This window comes from Heterocephalus glaber, unplaced genomic scaffold (genome assembly GCF_053883595.1).
Source record: "Heterocephalus glaber isolate CG9 unplaced genomic scaffold, H.glaber_assembly_v1.0 deba00001481, whole genome shotgun sequence".
NCBI classification, from domain to species: Eukaryota; Metazoa; Chordata; class Mammalia; order Rodentia; family Bathyergidae; genus Heterocephalus; species Heterocephalus glaber.
The window spans coordinates 25,322,511-25,343,495 of record NW_028258317.1 but is presented as its reverse complement, the minus strand read 5'-3'; the positions used below and the strand labels follow the sequence as shown (position 1 = coordinate 25,343,495).

Sequence of the window (20,985 nt, the reverse complement as noted above, 5' to 3'; positions counted from 1 at the left end):
AAAACAAGAGATTGAAATAGGTGATTCTTTTTGCTTAAAAATTTTGTGAGGTCATGTACCAATAGAAATCATAGCAGCAACAAACACATTTGTTTTACTATAGTAGTTGACGTTCAAAGGGTAGACAGTGAGTCCAGCAGTGAGACAAAAATGAATTGAGATGTCTGGTTTCATTGTGTTCATCTCATATTTGATTATTATGAGGTGATGTTGGTGGGGGGGTTTCTGAGTTTGGGTTACTTTGGGTATGGGTGGGAAATGAGTGTGTAGAAGGTATGGGGATTTGTACAGTTACTGGGCTTAGGTGGTAATTGTGAAAAATGTAAAAGTTGGTATCTGTGGATGAATGAGAATACATAGTGAAAGAATAATCATTTTGAAACCCTGATCTTGGAACTGGAAATTTATGTTAAATCAAACTTTTTGTATGTAAATCTTGTTGTATTTATACAGTAAATGACATCTCACATATTTTTTTCAGAAATTCTCTCTATCCTATTAATGATTGATTGTATAGAAAAATACCTCACGATATTTCATGTGTTATATGATAAAGATGGTTATTCTCTCTTTTTTTTGTGGTACCGGTGATCAAACTCAGGAGCTTGCGCTTGTGAGGCAGGCGCAGTGCCACTGAGCTAAATCCCTGGTCCAAGATGGTTATTCTTATTAACTTTATACTTAATAGTTAATATATTATTTTGCAGTGCTAAAATGCATCCATGATTAGTCAAATGCTCCTTTTATGCTTTTTAAAATTAATTTTATTGGTACAATTTAGGTATACATAATGATCACATTCATCATAGGGAATTTGTACTTGTACACGATATATCTTAATTCTTCTTTCTTTCCCAATTCCCCTCCCCTCCCTTCAACCCTTCTTCTCCTCCTTATTTACAAAAACTTTGTTTCCGCATTTTCTTCTGTTTTTCATTTGAACCTTATTTAGCCTTTTGGTTTCTCACACCAGAGAGATAATGCCATATTTACACATGTGTGTCTGATTTATTTCACTTAAGAGTATAGTCTCAAGGTACATCCATTAGGAAATGTCTCAATTTTATCATTCTTTATGGCTGAGTGTACTCCATTGTATAAAAAAGATCTTTTTTATCCATTCACAAATGCCCCTTTATTAATGCAGTAAATAAAAGGAAATTTAAGCAAAGCATATTGTTAGTCTAAAGCTATAATTTTTTTAAAAAATCAAATTGCCCTGTAGGTCTCTCTGCTTGCCAGTTCAATCAGAGCTGCACTGCTTTCTATGATTTGTATGCCAAATTTCTATATAAGATTTCATTTGGTCAAAGAACATTGTGGGTAAAGGTTGTTCAAAAACCACTATTCTAAAACTATCTCACATTCATCTTTTGAGGATATCATCATGACAAAAAGTGTAACTGCATCCTTATCTGTATGAGGTTTTATGGATTTTCTGTGATAATCTTTGTGTTTTCTTAGTAAAGTGGAGAGTAAAGAAATACAATTTGAAGATGAAAAAGAGAAAGATAAAATAAGTCTGTTGATGAGGCCAAATTTTATAGTTTAAATATTTTGTTTTGTATAAATGTAAGGACTTTACTGTCACACATTATGGTTGAATACCTTTAAGTACCCTGTTAGATAAAGACTGAGACCTGATTCAAATTATTTGATGTCTTTTCTTCAATACTATAATAATAGAAATAGTGCATGCTTTTGATTTCAGGAAAGAAAAACAAATTATGAGTGCAGAAGAAGAAATTGAACAAGAAAAACAAGCAGCAGATGGCATTATCAGAAATATGTCTCCTGAGAAACAAGTCAAGTACATAGAGATGAAAAGCACAAATGAGAAATTATTACAGGTAATACTGTATTAATTATTACTAAGTGTTAAGCATGTGGCAGTCTTTGAACTAAAAGTATGGTCTGAAGGTCAGCAGCATCAGCTTCTGGTGAAAGCTTGACTAGACTTACCAAACAGAGTCTTTGTTTTAACAAAGTTCTCAGGTAATTCATATGAGTATTTAAATTTCAGATGCTGTAATCCTAGCACTTGGGAGGCTAAAGCAGGAGGATTGCCTTGAGTTCGAGGCTAGCCTGGGCTACATAGTGAATTCAAGGCCAACCTGGACTGCATAGTGAGACTTTGTCTCAAAAAAACCCACCCACCTCCCCAAAATTTCAGCAGCACTTGTCTAGATAACTTCATTTTCTTATGGTGTGTGATGACCTAGCTTTTTTACAGTTATTGTTTGCTCAGTTCTATCCATCTTTCATTTTTGTATATCATAAAGATGTATGAAAACACTTGTATTTTTAATGTACTCTTGTTTTTAGTACTGGGGATCGAACTCAGGACCTTGTGCTTGTGAGGCAGGTGGTGGAACCACTGAGCTAAATCCCCAGCCCCTAATGTACTTTTAATGGAATCATTAAAAGGTTTTATGGACCAGCACTATATGGATATTAACATTCTTTTCTATTCTTTCTTGCTTAATAAGTGGCAAACTACTTACCTGTTGTGTCCCTAGTTTGAATACTTGTCCTCTAATCATATCGTATAAATAAGTAATTTAGTGCCCACTCTGGGATTATGATAACTCTCACATTGTTTAGTTGTGATGGTCCCCTTTCATGCCCAGATCATCCTTTAGTAAGAATTAGACCCTGTACGTACCCAGAAATAAGTTTAGTTTAAGTTGTGCAGATGTCCCTTCACTGACATTTTGGTGTAATTTTTACTGTAGACAACATTTGTAAGATACAATAAAATGTCAAAGAAAGAGTATTATAAAAATGCCTAAATACTAACAAGGCATATTTAATTTTTATAGGGATTATGAATGAGTAGTTAAAAGGCTTATCCTAGGAGTAATCCATGTTTACGAGGGTGTGTGTGTGGGCGCGCGTGTGTGTAGGTCTTCATGCTAAAAGGAATTAGTCAAAACATATGCAAATGTGGTTAAAAATAAAAATTAAAAATCCTAATTTAAGCAACGATTTCCTTAATTTGAAAGCTTCTAATATTTAATACTTTCAGAACACTGTACTGATTTACTGTGAAAAACTTTTGCTACTTTTGATAAGCTTAGAAAGTTTTCTTTGGTATATAGCACAAGGTTTTTGGGAATAAAGAAAGAAAAATGAAATAATGAAAAAATAAATAATGAAATGTTAGTAAATTCTAGTCAGTGTGCAAAATACTGATTGAAAATATTTACAAAATATACTTTGTACTGTTATACAGTATTCAAAATGTTGAGAAATGGGGAAGCAAATTATTGTTACTGTAATTCATATTTATATCTGTCTTTTTATTCCTTTTTAGGAATTAGATACACTTCAGCAAGAATTAGATTCACTGAACATGAAGAAAGAGAGCCTGGAAACTGTAAGTATAAAGTCAAATAAAGGTTCTTACATCACAGCTATAAAAAATAATTCAGCTGAATATTAATGGAATCTACCCTCTTACATACATATTTATTTAGCAGGTTAGTACAGGAATTCTGTGCTGTTTTTTTCCTGTTCTGGACTACAAAGATCTTAGTTTGGTAAGAAATTAGATTCATTTATTGAATACCTACTGTGTATAAAACAAACTATTCTGCCTTAATGAAGCATGCCAGAATCTAATGGCAATTTAGAGACATATGCCCAGAGACTAAAATCAAATAAATAAGAAAAGGAATCAATCACTTTAAAGATGTAAAAGATTGCATTTGTCTTCTAATTTATTAAAAGCTATTTTCAATTCACAGAAAAACCTCATGTTTGTAATTAAGAAAATAAAAAAAGATGAAAGTACAAGTAAAAGTCTTTTTCTTGTCACACAGATCTACTGTGCAGTTTCTGAACACTTACTGTATTTCTTTGAGCTCTTCACACATATTACTGGCATGGTCAATTAATTTTCATAACCATCCCATAATCCTGTTTTCCATTTAAAGTTGTAGCAAACCCCAAATGGGATTCATTTTTGAAATGGTGATATACTACTCACAGCCTTTTTTCACCTTAACGTTATCTATTGGTTTTGGTTTGTTTTTCAGTACTGGTGATTGAACCCAGGGCCTCACACATGGTAGGCAACACAACCACTGAGCTACATCCCAGCCTACCACCATGTATTGAATGTCTGCATCATTTTGAAAATCTTACCTCTAAGACATTGCTTTGTATTTTGTTCTATGATTATAACAGCAAGATAGATGCATAGATTGTCATTTTCTGTGATTATAAACTCTAGTGAAGATGTGCATTTTATGCAGTTATATATCATAAGATTAATTTCTTATAATAAATGAAAAGGTATACACTTCTTGCATTTCAATAATTTTATTGAAAGGTATATCTCAGTACCAAACATAGTGGTAGTTGGTTAGGTTACCTCTGCCAACTCAAAATTAACACTGATATTTTCAAAATATTGAAATATATCAGCCTCATGGTGAAACTGAAATAATCCACAAAACATGGTTCACAAAAAGAATATACTGTGGTTCTTTGGTTTATTTTTCAATGCTTATTTATCCGTAGCATGATGTCAAAATTGGTTACATCCACTCTGGATAGACTCAGGCTTCAGGCTACCCTAATTGTTTACAACACTAACGATATATGTACGTCTCTTTACATATATTGGCTCACATGGAGAATTCCAAACACTACCTCAGCAATCTCATAATTATAGCGGTGAAAAAGTCATACACTTCTAAAATATTGTAAGATTGCTGAATTGCCTCCAAAAACACATTATTTGAATTTTCACTCTTAGACATATAGGGATGTTTATTGTCCCCTGTTCTCATTGGCAGGAATGATTATCCCACATTTCTATTTTTCACTACTTTAATAAGTAAAACTTACTACCTGTTTTTTTGTTTTACTTTGTTTTGAAATGTGATCTCAGCCATGCTGCTTAGGCTGGTCTCAAACTCTTGGGCTTAAGTAATCAATCCTTCCTCAGCTTCCTGAGTAGCTGGTACTGCAGGAGAATGCCACCTATGCCCAGATGCTACCTTGTTTTAATTTTCATTTATTTATGCATGAAGTTGAGTGTCTGTTTATGTATTTGTTTAGCAGTAAAATTTCTTTTTTTGTGAACTGCCTTTTCATATTCTTGCATTTCAGTATATTTATCATCTGTACCTCAATGTTCAGTTCAGTGTACTGTCTTGGTTGCCTTTCCTGATTTCCTGTGCTTTGGGTAGATATGATTATAAGGCTAGTAATAATTGTACTGTGACAATTATAGTTTGTCATCTCATTTGTAAAAAGTGAATATATATAATATATATAATTCAGTTTTTGAGAATTTACAATTAAAATTACTTAAAAATATCAAGATAATTTTCTGTGTCTAGTTGTGCACTGTAGGTGCACATAATTTTTCTTGCACATCTTTGGTGATGGAAATATACTTCAAGGAAGAAGGAACACATTTAATCGTAATACAGGTAGCTTGCTGAATTCCTATCTTTTTTGGAGTGAATGGGAGAGTATCAGGTCTTATTTAATTTGACCAATTTAGTTACCATGGGAAGAAGTATGAGCTATAATTTAGAATTAATTTTTGTACTGATGCCAGTCTCCTTTATATCAGTATATATATATATATCTAAAATGATGAGTTTTTAAAAATGTATAAATCTCAAGTCAAGAAAACATAAGGTATAGGTCACAATTTCTTTTTTTTTTAATTAAATTCTTTTATTGGTACATTGTAGGTATACAACACAATTGCATTTCTCATTGGGAATTGTACCTTTACATAATGCATCTTGGTTCTTATTTTTTCCTCATTCCTAGCCCGTCCTTCACGCCCTCCACCCTTCCTTATTTACAAAGACTTTATTTCCATTTTTGCCATTTCTCATCATTTTTCCTTTCCCTTCTTTCCTTTCCCCTGCCCCTCCCACTACCCCTACCCCTTTGGATCTTTTCTTCCTATTTTACATTTTTGATTATTCATTCTAATCATTGGTACATTTTAGGTATACAATATAATGACATTCATCATTGGAAATTTGCACCTTTACATAGTCTCTCTTGGTTCTTATTTTTCACCCTTGCTCAGCCCTCCCTTCATCCCTTCCATTCCTCCCTATTTACAAAGATTTTGTTTCTATTTTTCCATTTTCTCATATTAATCCCATTCCCTTCTATCCTTTCCCCTAGCCCTCCCACTTCCTTCCCCTTTGCCCCTTTTCTTCCTATTTCACATTACCTATTATACATTTAGTCCTTATTTACACTTTCAGTTTCTCACACCAGAGAAACTATTCTGAATTTATTCATGTGTGTCCTATTTATTTCACTTAAGAGCATTGCCTCAATGTGCATCCACTTAGCTATAAATGTCTCTAATTTCTCATTTTTGATGGCTGAGTAGTACTCCATTTTATTAAAAAACCACATTTTCTTTATCCGGTCTCCAGTTGATGGGCATTTGGGCTGTTTCCAAGTTTTAGCTATTACAAACTGTGCTGCTATGAACATGGGCGCACATATATCACTGTGGTATGATTCTTTTAATTCTTTGGGGAAGATCCCCAGCAGGGGAATAGTGGGGTCAAATGGGACATCCAGTCCTAATTCTTTGAGGTATCTCCATACTGATCTCCACAGTGGTTTCATCAGTCTACACTCCCACCAGCAGTGGAGCAGGGTTCCTCTTTCCCCACAGCCCTGCCAGCATTTGTTATTGGTTGATTTCATGATAGCAGCCATTCTTTCTGGAGTGAAGTGGAATCTCAGCAGTGTTTTCATTTGCATCTCTCAAATGACCAGTGATGTTGAACATTTTTTCATGTATTTATTTGCTATTTCTACTTCTTTGTCTGAGAAATATCTGTTCATTTCAGATGCCCATTTTTGGATTGAGTCTTTAAATTTGGGAGGTCTGATCTTTTAAAGTTCTTTATAGATTCGAGATAGTAGCCCTTTGTCTGAGGAAGAGCAGGTGAAGATGTTTTCCCACATTGTGGGTTGTCTCTTCAAACTGCTGGTGGTTTCTCTTGCTGTGCAGAAGCCTTTTAATAAGAAGAGATCCCACTTGTTGATTGTTTGTGCTAGTTCACGGGCAACTGATGTTTTGTTCATAAAATCTTTTCCTACACCTATGTCTTCAAGGGTTCTATCTAACCTCTGTTCCAACTGGTTCAGAGTTTCTCTTTTAATATTTAGATCTTTAATCCATTTTGATTTTAGTTTAGTGCATGGTGAGAGATACAGGTCTAGTTTTAATCTTTGGCAAGTTGAAGCCCAATTTTTCCAGCACCATTTATTAAAGAGGCTATCTTTCCTCCAGTGAAGGTGTTTGGCTCCTTTATCGAAGATGAGATGGCTGAGTGTGTCTGGCGTTGTTTCTGCATCTTCTAATCTGTTCCACTGGTCCTCAAGTCTGTTTCTTTGCCAGTACCATGCTGTTTTTTATCACAGTAGCTTTGTAGTAGAGTTGCAGGTTGGGGATTGTGATACCCCCAGCCATGTCTCTGTTACCTAGAATTGCTTTTGCTATTCTGGGTCTCTTCTTGTTCCAAATGAATTTTTGGATTGTTTTCTTGAGGTCCATGAAGTATGGTGCTGGGATCTCAATTGGAATTGCATTAAATCTATAAGGTCACAATTTCTATTTAACTTTTACTAGATTTTTTCCCTCCCACCTTCCCTTCTAGATTTGTTTTTCAAGCAAAAAGCCACATAGCTGTCAGTCACCTAGTATTTATTGAATATCTAATTTGTGTTCACTGTTCTGTAGATGTCATCATTGTTCACAGGGGTGTGAAAAAAATCAGGTGAAGAATGAATGTAAGTTTTGTGTTTTCAAAAACAGATTTATTAAATGTAGTTTGAACAAATCAATAAAATTGTTAAATGAAAGGAAGATACAGTGCAGAAAAATAGCTCAAAATATGTGCATTTCTTCTATATATCTTGGTATCATTGCCTTTTTCTTGTCTGAATTTAAACTTTATCTGAATTTAAACTTTATCCTGCATTTATTACTCACTGCTTATTGACTTTCAATATTTCCTTTGTCCTCTTTTTAAAAGATTTCTTCGACTTTCAGAAATAAAGTTTTAAAGTCTTAGCTGGGTGTGGTGGCACATGCCTGTAATCTTAGCACTCTGGGAGACTAAGACAGAAGATTGCAAGTTCAAACTCAGCCTGAGCAATTTAGTAACTTAATGAGTCCCTGTGTCAAATTACAAGATGAAAAAGGGCTGGGGAGGTAGCTCAGTGCAAAGGCCCTGGGTTCAGTCCCTGGTATCTCAAAGGGGAAAGAGAGAGAGAGGGGCAGGGGTGCAGATAGAATATATTTGGTTTTGTTTATGCTATGGGGTTGGTTTCCAATATTATTAACTCATATTTTTGTTAACTTGGAAAATTCGTTAGATCTTATATCCCCACTTTTCTCGTCTGTAAATTGGAGATGATAGCTATTAATGCTGTAGTATGACTATTGCGGATAGCATATAGAACATTGCATACAGTGTCCAACACGGAATAGGTGTTCTGTAAGTAATAGATTCCAATGTCAGTCATCACTGCCATCATTCTTAGTGTGTTGCCTAGTAAAACTTTCTCTTTTTCTTTCTCTTTCTCTTTCTCTTTCTTTTCTTTCTTTCTTTCTTGCTTGCTTGCTTGCTTTGTTTTTTGAGACAGGGTCTTGCTGTGTAATTCATGCTGGTCTTGAACTCACTATGTAGCCCAGGCTGGCCTCAAACTCACAGTGATCCTCCTGCCTCTGCCTTCCAAGTGCTGGAATTACAGGTGTGCCCACCTGGCCTCTCACCCAGATTTTCTCTCTGTGAACAGTAGAGTAGACCCATGTAAACAATAACTATTCTACTTTATTAGTTTCCTAGTGCTGCCTTAACAAAGTATCACAAACTGGGTGGCTTATAGAAACTAAAACTTACACTCTCATGGTTCTCAGGACTAGAAGTCTAAAACCATGGGCCAACAGAGCTCTGATCCTTCTGAGACTCTAGGTAGAATTCTTCTGGCTTCTGGAGGTGGCTGTCTGTCGTTGGCATCCCTGGACTTGCAGCTACATTCCTTGGTCTACCTGTGTCTCTGATGTCTCTTCCTACAGGACACCATTCATACTGGACTAGGGCCTAACTACCTCATCTTACCTTTCTAAATCTACAAATACTGTAGTTAAAGTTACCCTTCTTTTGTCCTAGGAAATAACACACTCCCAGGTAAAACAGGAGGCTGTATTGCTGCATGAAAAACTTTATGAATTGGAGGCTCATCGAGATCAAATGATTGCAGAAGACCAAAGCGTGGGATCCCCAACGGAAGAGAGGGAGCGACTGCTGAAACAGGTAGGAAAAATATACGTGCTTATTGCAGGATGTCAAATTTTGTCAAATGTGTTGATTTGTTTAAGGGATAGAATTAAGCAAAAAGCCCATGAGTTTATTATATTAAAAAAATAGCAAAAAGTTAGTTTCACCTAAATATGAAATATTTACTTGATCAAGAAACTCTAGAAAAAAGTCGTTTTATCACATAAACTTTTTTAGGGGATAAATCCTCATTTTATATGGTCTTTGTACATATTTGGCTATGATTTTGTGCTTTAGTTCCTTATTAGGGAAACTTGAAACTTTTTTGCTGATTAAATAGAAAATCTTATTGAAGATAGGTTCAATTATTTTTTTTGGATCTTATATTAGAATACAAAGAATTGCAAGTCTTTTTTTTTTTTTTTTTTTCAGTGCTAAGGATTGAGCCCAGGGCCTTTGCACTGAGCTACATACCAGTACTTTTAAAATTCTTATTTTGAGACAGGGTCTCTGTAAGTTGCTAAATGTCCTATCATTTTTGTGACTCTTGCAACGCTACCCTAGCTGGTGAGAGAGTCTCAGAAATACTAGATGTTAATGTCAACTAATGATCCAGATCTGAAGATGTGTTAACTTGATAATGCCTTATGAATAGGTTTGGTATATCAGTTGTTACCTTTCCTTTGAGGAGGATGAAAATGGATTTGTGAATAGTTTCTTTTTTTTTTTTGGTACTGGGGATCGAACTCAGAACCTTCTGCTTACAAGGCAGGCAGCGGAACCACTAAGCTAAATCCCTGGCCCCTGTGAATAGTTTCTTAATGAAGTTCTCTTTAACTTCAAATGTGGAGTTCTAAACAAATAGGCTTTAAGAAAGAGACAAAGAAGGACACTACATCCTTGTAAAGGGAACAATCCAAGAGGAAGAGATGACAGTCATAAATATATATGCACCAAATACTAGTGCACCCAACTATATAAGACAAATACTAACGGATATGAAAAGTCATATATGCACTAATACAGTAGTAGTGGGGGACCTCAATACCCCACTGTAACAAATAGATAGATCAACTAGATAAAAAATAAGTAATGAAATACTAGAACTCAATCAAACTCTTGAACAAATAAACTGAACAGATGTTTACAGAGTGTTCCACCCCACAAAATCAGAATACACATTGTTTTCAGCTGCACATGGGTCGTTCTCCAAAATAGACCACATACTCGCTCATAGAACATGTCTAAGTGCAAAGGAATTGAAGTTATCCCTTCTATATTATCAGACCATAGTGTGATGAAATTGGAGATCAATAGCAAAATAAACTGCAAGAATTTCATAAACATGGAAATTGAACAACACACTTCTCAATAATCAATAGGTCACAGAGGAAATTAAAGAAGAAATCAGACAGTTCCTTCAATTAAATGATAATGACAGTGCAACATATTGGAATCTATGGGACACAATGAAAGCAGTCTTACGAGGGAAATTCATAGCAGTGAATACTCATATTAGGAAAACAGAGCAAGCCCAATTAAACAACCTGATGCTGAACCGCAAGCTTCTAGAAAAAGAAGAGCAGGACAACCCCAAAGCTCATACAAGGGAGGAAATGATAAAGATCAGGGCAGAAATCAATGCAATGGAGACTAAGAGAATGATACAAAAAATTAGTGAAGCCAAGAGTTGGTTCTTCAAAAGAATCAACAAAATTGACAAACCTTTAGCCAACCTTATCAGAAAAAGGAAAGAAAAGGCCCAAATCCCTGCAGTTAGGAATGAAAAGGGTGAAATTACAATAAGCCCAGCAGAAATCCAGAGGATCATCAATATCTACTTTGAGGACCTAGATGCCAATAAGATGGAAAACACAGAAGAAATGGAAAGATTCCTAGAGACATATGAATTACCAAAGTTGAACGAAGAAGACCTAAAAATTCTAAACAACCCAATATCAATCACTGAAATTGAAAATGTAATTAAAAACTTACCAATTAAGAAAAGCCTGGGTCCTGATGGCTTCACTGCTGAATTCTACAAGACATTTAGAGAGGAACTACTGCCACTACTGTTTAAACTCTTCAATGAAATTGAAAGGGAAGCAATACTGCTGAATTCATTCCTGGAAGAAAGCATCACCTTGATCCCCAAAGCAGAAAAAGACCCAACCAAAAAAGAGAACTATAGGCCAATCTCACTAATGAACATAGATGCAAAAATCCTCAATAAGATAGTGGCAAATAGAATGCAGAAGATCATCAAGAAGATCATACACCCTGATCAAGTGGGATCCATCCCAGGGATGCAGGCATGGTTCAACATACACAAATCAGTCAATTTAATACACTATATCAATAGAGCCAAGGACAAAAACCATATGATTATCTCCATAGATGCAGAAAAAGCGTTTGACAAAATCCAACACACATTTATGATAAAAACCCTACAAAAAATTGGAATAGATGGTCTCTACCTCAATTTGAGAAAAGCTGTCTATGAAAAACCAACAGCCAGTATCATCCTAAATGGCCAAAAACCAAAATCCTTCACACTAAAATCAGGAACAAGACAAAGATGTCCACTATCACCACTCCTGTTCAATATAGTTTTAAAAACATTAGCCATGGCAATTAGACAGGAGAAAGAAATAAAAGGAATAAAGATAGGAAATGAAGTCAAATTGTCATTCTTTGCAGATGACACGATACCCTATATAGAAGACCCCAAAAACTCTACCAAAAGTCTTCTAGACTTAATAACCAAATTCAGTAGAGTAGCTGAATACAAGGTCAACACACAAAAATCAATAGCTTTCCTCTACATGAACAATAACACTCACCGAGACAAAAATGGGGCAAACAATTCTTTCACAATAGCATCCAAAAAACTGAAATGCCTAGAAATTAAACTAACGAAAGATATCAAAGACCTCTTCTCTGAAAACTATGGCACTCTGAAAAGAGAGATTGAAGATGATATCAGAAAATGGAAAGACATCCCCTGTTCCTGGATAGGAAGGATCAACATAGTGAAAATGGCCATACTTCCAAAACTGCTATATAGATTCAATGCAATCCCAATTGAAATTCCAGCACTATACTTCAGGGACCTTGAGAAAACATCCCAAAAATTCATTTGGAACAAGAAGAGACCTAGAATAGCAAAAGCAATTCTAGGTAACAGAGACATGCCAGGGGTTATCACAACCCCCAGCTTGAAACTCTACTACAAAGCTACTGTGATAAAAACAGCATGGTACTGGCAAAGAAACAGACCTGAGGAGCAGTGGAACAGATTAGAAGATGCACAAACAACTCCAGACAAACTCAGCCACCTCATCTTCGACAAAGGAGCCAAACACCCTCACTGGAGGAAAGATAGCCTCTTTAATAAATGGTGCTGGTAAAGTTGGATTTCAACTTGTCAGAGATTAAAACTAGACCTATATCTCTCACCATGCACTAAGTTAAAATCGAAATGGATTAAAAATCTAAATATTAAAATAGAAATGCTGAATCGGCTGGAGCAGAGGTTAGGTAGAACTCTTGAAGACATTGGTGTAGGAAAAGATTTTATAAACAAAACCTCAGTTGCTCGTGAATTAGCACAAACAATCAACAAGTGGGATCTCTTATTAAAAAGCTTCTGCACAGCAAGAGAAACAACCAACAGTGTGATGAGACAACACACAATGTGGGAAAAAATTTTCACCTGCTGTTCCTCAGACAATGATCTACTATCTCGAATCTGTAAAGAACTTTAAAAAATCAGACCTCCCAAATTTAAAGACCCAATCCAAAAATGGGCATCTGAAATGAAAAGACATGTCTCAGACAAAGAAGTAGAAATAGCAAATAAACATATAAAAAAATGTTCAACATCAATGGTCATTCGAGAGATGCAATTGAAAACAACACAGATTCCACCTCACCCCAGAAAGAATGGCTGCTATCATGAAATCAACCAATAACAAATGCTGGTGGGGCTGTGGGGAAAGAGGAACCCTGCTCCACTGCTGGTGGGAGTGTAGACTGGTGCAAGCACTGTGGAAATCAGTATGGAGATACCTCAAAGAACTAGGACTGGAAGTCCCATTTGACCCCACTATTCTCCTGCTGGGTATCTTCCCCAAACAATTAAAAGAATCATATCACAGTGATATATGAGCACCCATGTTCATAGCAGCACAATTTGTAATAGCTAAAACTTGGGAAGCAGCCCAAATGCCCATCAACTGGAGACTGGATAAAGAAAATGTGGTTTTTAAAAATAAAATGGAGTACTACTCATCCATAAAAAATGAGAAATAAGAGACATTTATAGCTAAATGGATGCACATTGAGGCCAAACTCTTAAGTGAAATAAATAGGACACACATGTGTAAATACCCAATAGTTTCTCTAGCATGAGAAACTGAAAGTGTAAATAAGGACTAAAGGGTATAATAGATAATGTGATATAGGAAGAAAAGGGGCAAAGGGGAAGGGAAAGTTGGAGGGGTAGGGAAAGGAAAGAAGGGAATGGAATTAATATGAGAAAATGAAGAAATGGAAACAAAGTCTTTGTAAATAGGGAGGGATGGAGGGGTTGAAGGGAGGACAGGGGAAGGAGGAAAAATAAGAACCAAGAAAGATTATGTAAAGGTGCAAATTTCCAATGATGAATGTCATTATATTGTATACCTAAAATGTACCAATAAAATAAAAATAAAACAAAATAAAAAGTCCATTGAAATATTAAACTTCCTACAAAAAAGAAAAGAAAAAAAAAGAGTGGATTTGTCATTTTAGTATAACATATTCTAGGCGGAAATTTCCCCTGAAATAGTCTAGTAATGTGTGTTTTAGTTGTTTTGTTTTTGTTTTTGTATTGTGGCTTGATCCCAGGGTCTTTGCACTGAACCAAATCCCTAGAGTTTTAAAAAAATTTTTATTTTTGAAATGGAATCTCTGTGACTAAGTTGCTGTGGCTGGGCTTGAACTTCTGATCCTCCTGCCTCAGCCTTCCAGAGTACTGGACTTACAGGAATGTACCACCATGTCTCACTTAGTAATGAGTTATTTTTTAAATGCTATTTTTTTTTGTACCTTTATAGGTTAAAGAAGATAATCAGGAAATAGCCAGCATGGAGAGACAGTAAGTACCTTTATACTGGGACATTTTACTTTCAGTTTTCATCTCCTAAATTACATTCTAAATTTCTAAGCATGCATATGGTTACAGGTTCTTCTTGTGGTTCATGTTGACAATATTAATGCAGCTTTCAATCTTACAGCTTTAAATATTTTTTTGAGTATTTAATTAAGACACATGTTATGACTTTTAAAAAGTTTTCTAAGTATATAATTCAGGTCTGAATGTATAGCTCACTGGTAGATGTGTTTGCCAAGCATGCTCAGGGACCTGGATTTGGTCCCTAGCACCACTGGAAAAAAAAAAGAAAAGAAAAGAAAAGGAGAAAAGAAAAATAATTCATATTATAATTCCCTGAGATACATCATAGCTTACATCATAGTCCTATTTTAAATTTTTTATTTTGAGACAGGGTCTGGCATAGTAACTAAATAGCCCAAGATGGGCTCAAAATTATGATCCTCTTACCTCAGCCTCCTAGAGTGCTAGGATTACAGGAGTGTGCCACCATGGCTGGTTCACATATTTAAAATATATAATTCAGAGCTTCTTAGTATATTTACAGAGTTGTATAATTAATTTAAAAAAGATTCATGCATCTTAATAAAACCCCACAAATTTTTACCATTTCCTTTGTCAGTACCCTCCCATCTCAGCCAGGTGTGATGGGCCATGCCTATAATCTCTGTACTTTAGAGGCTGGGGCAGGAGGATCACTAAAAGTTTGAGGCCAGCTTGGATTACATAATGAGTTCAAGGATAGCCTAAACTACATAGTGAGACCTTGTCTCAAAAATAAATCACCAAAAAAAATAAATAAATAAAAAGAAAAAGAAAAAATTCTCCCATCTCTATGACTAGCAGTCTACTTTAAGTCTGGTAGTTTTACCTATTCTGGACATTTTATATAAGTATAGTCATACCATACATGGTCTTGTGTGGCTGATGCTTTCACTTAGCATAATGTTTTTAAGGTTCATCTATGTTGTAGCATGTATCAGTATTTCACTTCTTTTTATTGCTAAATAATATTTCATTATACATATATACTATACTTTATTTATTCATAAGTTGATGGACATTTGTCTTATTTCCATATTTTGGCTATTATGAATCATGTTGATATGTACATCAGTGTGTTAGTTTTTGTGGACATATAGTTTTACTTGGGTAAATATTTAGGAATGGAATTGCTGGATCATGCGGTAATTCTGTTTAACTTTATGAATTAAAGTCCAATGAGATCAAATGATTGCAAAAGATAAACTCTAATGTAACTGTACCATTTTACATCCCTGTCAGTAGTGTATGAGTGTTCTAGTTTCTCCATATCCTCACTAACACTATTATTTGTCTTTTTTTGTTGATGTTTACTGTAGCCATCCTAATGGGTGTGAAATGTTATCTTAGTATGGTTTATTTATTTATTTATTTTTGGTACTGGGGATCAAACTCAGGACCTTGCGCTTGGGAGGCAGGCACTGGAACCACTGAGCTAAATCCCTGGACTTAGTGTGGTTTTGATTTGCATTTCCCTGATAGCTAATGATGTTGAGGTTTCTTTCATGTGCTTATTGGCCAGGTGTATATTTTCTTTGGAAAAAATTTAAGACCTTTTGCTCACTTTTAAAAGTGGGTTTACAGTGCTCGGGATTTAGCTCAGTGGCACAGTGCCTGCCTCCCAAGCACATGATCCTAAGTTCGATCCCAGTACAATAAAAAAAAAAAAAGTGGGTTTATTATCATTTTTGTTATTATTTAGTTTAAAGAGTTCTTATATGTTCTAAATACAAGTCCCTTATCTGGCAAATGTTTTGTAAAATACTTTTTCTCGTTCTGTGAGTTGTCTTTTCACTCTTGGTGATTTTCTTGGAAACACAGAGGCTTTCAGTTTTGCTAAAGCCCAGCTATCTATTTTTTTCTTTTCTTATTCCTTTGGTGTCCTAAGAAACCAATGTCCAATACAAGGTCGTGAAGATTTGTACCTGTGTTTTCTTATAAGAAAGGTTAGGTTAGCCCTTACATTTAAATCCTTGATCTATTTTGGGTTAATATATTATATGAGGTAGGAGTTCAGTTGTATTTGTTTGTGCCTTTTCAGTTGTCTCAGTAGCATTTGTTGAAAATTCTAATCTTTTCCTATTTGTCTTGGCATCATTGTTCAAAATGAATTGACCATAGATATATGGTCTCATTTTTGAATTCACGAATCTAGTCCATTGATATGTCTATCTATTTTCCAGTATGATATTGTCATGATTACTGAGCTTTTTAGTAAGTATAGGTGTTTAAAATTTTTTTTAACCTGTATAATCTACCAGTGATAAATTCCCCTCATTTTCTAAGTTTTGAGGCTAATTTGCCAACTCCATTTTGTGTAAACTTGTGAAAGAAAAGTTGCTAAAGATTTGTCATATTCTTAGAATGACAGTCAAGCTTAAAAGATTGGGGAAGAGTCAGCTCTCAAAGTCAGGCAACCTAATGCTCTCAGAATACACTTGTGCTTTCAATAGGATTTGTGAAAAGAGATCCAGAAAAGATTTTTCTCTCTAAATTTGTAATATTGTCATCAAAGTAAGGCATATTATTTATGCAACTTAGAAAGATGTTAGCATTATCATTAAGTTTTTACTGAATGTCTGTTATCCTCATAAATTCATTAAAATTCCAACAGGTTGACAGATATAAAAGAAAAAATAAATCAGTTTAATGAAGAAATCAGACAACTTGACATGGATTTAGAGGATCATCAAGGTAATGTTTCTGGTATATTTCTGCATTCTTATAGTGTAGATTAATAAATATTTAGCAGCATTGATACTGTATTAACTGCATCTCCATTACTATATGTTGTTGGGGATTGAACCTGGGTCCTTGCACATGCAAGGACCAGTGGCTCTACCACTGAGCCACATCCCCAGCCTAAAAAGTAGTTTTTCAAAAAAGGACCTAAGATGTCTATAGATTCCTAAGTTATACTTCCATCATATGATTAGCTATTAACTAGAGTATTTGGTAGAGTTGAAAAGGTGTGAATCAAGTCACAAATGTTGTTTCACAAATAACCCAGGAAGAATTCATTTCCCAGCCAGGCCCAGTTATGAGTTGTCAAGCCCTGATTTTCGTAATCTTCCCTAACTTCCTTAGTGGTGGCATTTGAAGAACCAATGCAGGGACTAAACACCCAGGGAGCTTGGGGTCTGGACAAGTGGAAATTCTGTGGTGGGAGTTTGGGAACTACAGTGTTGTGTATGCATGAGGTAAGAGGTTGGGCTTTATAGTTTCCTAACCATCTTCTCCATAATAAAGGAGAGAAATGTGGGTTCCCTGTGGCACATTAATCACGGTTTAACTGTAGCCAGTTAACATGCTCTTAGATTATCAAATACTGACTATGTATTCTTAAGAGTTATTGGGAGAAAGTCAGGATAATCTTGCTACTTCATGGTATAAGTAATGCATACATATTTGTTACATGGTTCAGAAAACATTTATAGCAGGAAGAAAGAATGGTGTATTTAAGTTTTTACTTCAGTTTTAAAGGTAGTATATTAATTTTTTCTACTTTATGTTGATTTTTTAATATCATTAGTTACTATTGATTACTTTGAAATTTTTGCAAGAACCCTTTGAAGGCTTAGTAAACCATTTTATACATGTTGAAGTTTAAAGAAATGTGGTTTACTCCAATTCCTCCAGCTAAAAGGGAGTAGTCTAGATTTAAGCCAAGATCATTTTGATTTCAGTTTTAATTTCATTGCCCACGCTAAAACTTGACTTTCTGATATGAAGCATTGTATTTGTGAAATAAAAATGTTCTTAGAATGCTTATGTAGTTTACATTTGGTTTTCTAATGGCTTTAAATAAAGCATCTAAAGAGAGACAGACATTAAATAAATCCTAGTTGCTAGGTAAATAAACTTGCGTAAACTTTAGTTTTCTCATCTGCAAAATGAATGTAATGGTTCTATCTTACTCAGGTTTGTATATATTAAATGGTATATGTGGGATGATAGGCTTAAAATGTGAAGACTGAGGTCATATTATTTTAAAAAAACTTCATGTCTTTTTATTGACAAAACTTGTATATATGTATACATTGTGCAATGGTTAAACCAAACTAACATGTGTATTACTTTGTACTTAATCATTGGGGAGAACACTGAAAATCCACTGTTAGAGAACTCAAGAATATACTACATCATTAATTTATGGTCATTATGTTGTACAATAGATCTCTTGACTTTATTCCTCCTGTCTTTTATTTTTGTATTTTTAAAAATTTATATATTAATTGATACGTTTTAGGTATACAATACATTTACATTTATCATTGGGTGTTTGTACTTGAACATGATGTATCTTAGTTCTTATTTCTTCCCCCATTACCTGTGCACCCTTCATATTCCTATCTTACTAAAATCTTTGATTCTTTGACCATGTTATTTTCTTTACTAGCATAGATCTTAGTATTCTAGACTCTTTTTATTAATATATTCAAAGCTTTTAACAAAGCTGATGTTCTTGATTTTAGATATTTTATATGATACATTATAAATAATTTTCCTCTTCCTAAGTCTAAATGTCTAACATTCAATATGTTTTCAGTAAAATAATGATTTGGGAGGTAACAATTATTACTAGTTGCTAATTAATTATTAGTGCTAAGATAAATAAAATACTGAATGCTTTGGGTTTTAGCTGCTGTTTTCCTAACTTTCGTCCTTTTTTATTAATGTAGAAAAGGTCAATCTATAATTTAGTCCAATAGTGGCAAAAACTATTTGTATATAAGTGTAAATATATGTGATATATAAATATTGTATATATGTGTGACTATCAAGGAATGAGTGTTTGCTGTTGTGCTACACTGTGATCATTCTAGATTATTGGTTTTACAGCTCAGGGGGTTTTTATTAGAAGGTTACTTGTTAGAAGGTTACTTGTTAGTTCAGGACCTCATTATTTCCTGCCTGAACTATAGCAGTAGCCTCCTAACTGGTCACCCCACCTCCAGTCTTGCCCCCTCTCAGATTCTTCCTCCAGAATGCTACCAGAGTGATTTATGTAAAATGTGATTCTGTGTCATTCTGTTCAGGAGTGGTTTGCAATGATGCATGAGATAAAGTTCAAGATTTTTGCATGTTTTACTAGTCCCTCTGCAATATGGCTTATATATCATCAGCTTCCCACCCCTTATAATTGTCGTGCTTATATTCTAATAATAACAACCTACTTATGGTATCTAATACATCACCTCTTATCATACATCACACAATTTCATGCTCCAATCCTTGGCTTCTGTTTATTTTGTAGCCTTTTGTCTCCCTTTCCCTTTCCCTCTTTCTTTCTTTCATTCATTTTTTCTTTCTTTTGTTTGTTCTTTCTTTCTTCTCTCTGTCTTGCGTGTTTCCTCCTCCTTCTCCTCCTCTTCCTCTCCTTCTCTTGAATGTTCTTTTTCTTGTTTTGCATCTGACTACATTCTTATCCATTAAGAGCTAAATTAGGTATCCTCTCATGCAACATAACTCTAACTTCCCTGTCTGACTCATTTCTGGGCTTGTCTAAGTAAATGACCTTCCTCCATGTTATCAGAGCACTGCATTGGTCATGTTGTATTACAATTTTGTCTTTGTCTTCCCTCATTCTCAAGGGGAGAGACTGTTTCTTACTCACTTTGGTAGTCTTTCATCAACACAGTGTCTGGGAAAGTAAATAGTAAATAAATGTTTGTGGAATGAACTGAGCAATTTATATTTTGGCAGAAAAGAATAATTATACAGTGAATTAGGGGAGAAAATTGAACTCTAGTAACTTCTATGAGCTCCTTTGTTCTAGGATGCAGGTGTGTACTCTTCTCCAGAGACAGCTTGATTATAAATATTTTATTTCTTTCCAGAGAATTTCTATCTTGGATTCATGTTTCCTAGTAAAGTCAGAGATGCTTGTCTATATCTACATTCTGAGCAATCCCTCAACTCGATTATGGGCAGTCCATTCCTTAGGATATACATGACAGGAAGTTATTTTGTCTTTCTAATCTATACTTAGCTCTGTCCCCTGGCTTTATTCCCTCTTAGGGCTATTTTATTTGTTTTTTAGATGCTGCCTGGTTTCTTACATTAATGGCACTTATGTATAATCCAACTAGGCTTCCTTTTGCCTTGTAGAGTTTCTGGTAAAGAGAGTGCATAAGACACAAATGGTGTTTATACAAGTGTGACTTTTAGGAGTTGTTCCACTCTCAGTTTTTAAATAAACTTTGAAAATATTTACATAGTTCATTCTGAATTCTAAGGCATCTCTATGTACTGGGTTAGGTATAATTGTGTTCTCAGTTATTAGTGGTGTCTCTGTAATCCAGTAACTTCCTGTCATATATCATACTTACTCATTTTGATAAATCCTTAAAATTATAAGTCCTTCAAAAGTTACATTGAATAATTATGTTTCAAAATTAATCAAATAAAATCAGTTAGCAGCTATTTGGCTACTCTGTGAAAATTTCCATTGTTCCTACATGCTAAATTATCAGTTTCTATGGTAATCTAGAA

At 34.7% G+C, this 20,985-nt stretch overlaps 1 protein-coding gene across 4 annotated transcripts in view; it reads left to right on the top strand.

Annotated features, from left to right (window-relative positions):
• Positions 1–20,985, top strand: part of Ift74 (intraflagellar transport 74) — a 117,463-nt gene that overhangs the window by 30,412 nt on the left and 66,066 nt on the right. For all 4 annotated transcript variants that reach the window (XM_021252935.2, XM_021252937.2, XM_087183818.1 and 1 more), the window contains 5 exons: positions 1,712–1,850; positions 3,317–3,379; positions 9,186–9,329; positions 14,393–14,433; positions 17,105–17,184. In XM_021252935.2, the coding sequence (XP_021108594.2) occupies positions 1,712–1,850; positions 3,317–3,379; positions 9,186–9,329; positions 14,393–14,433; positions 17,105–17,184 (467 nt within the window). The remainder of the gene's footprint in view (positions 1–1,711; positions 1,851–3,316; positions 3,380–9,185; positions 9,330–14,392; positions 14,434–17,104; positions 17,185–20,985) is intronic.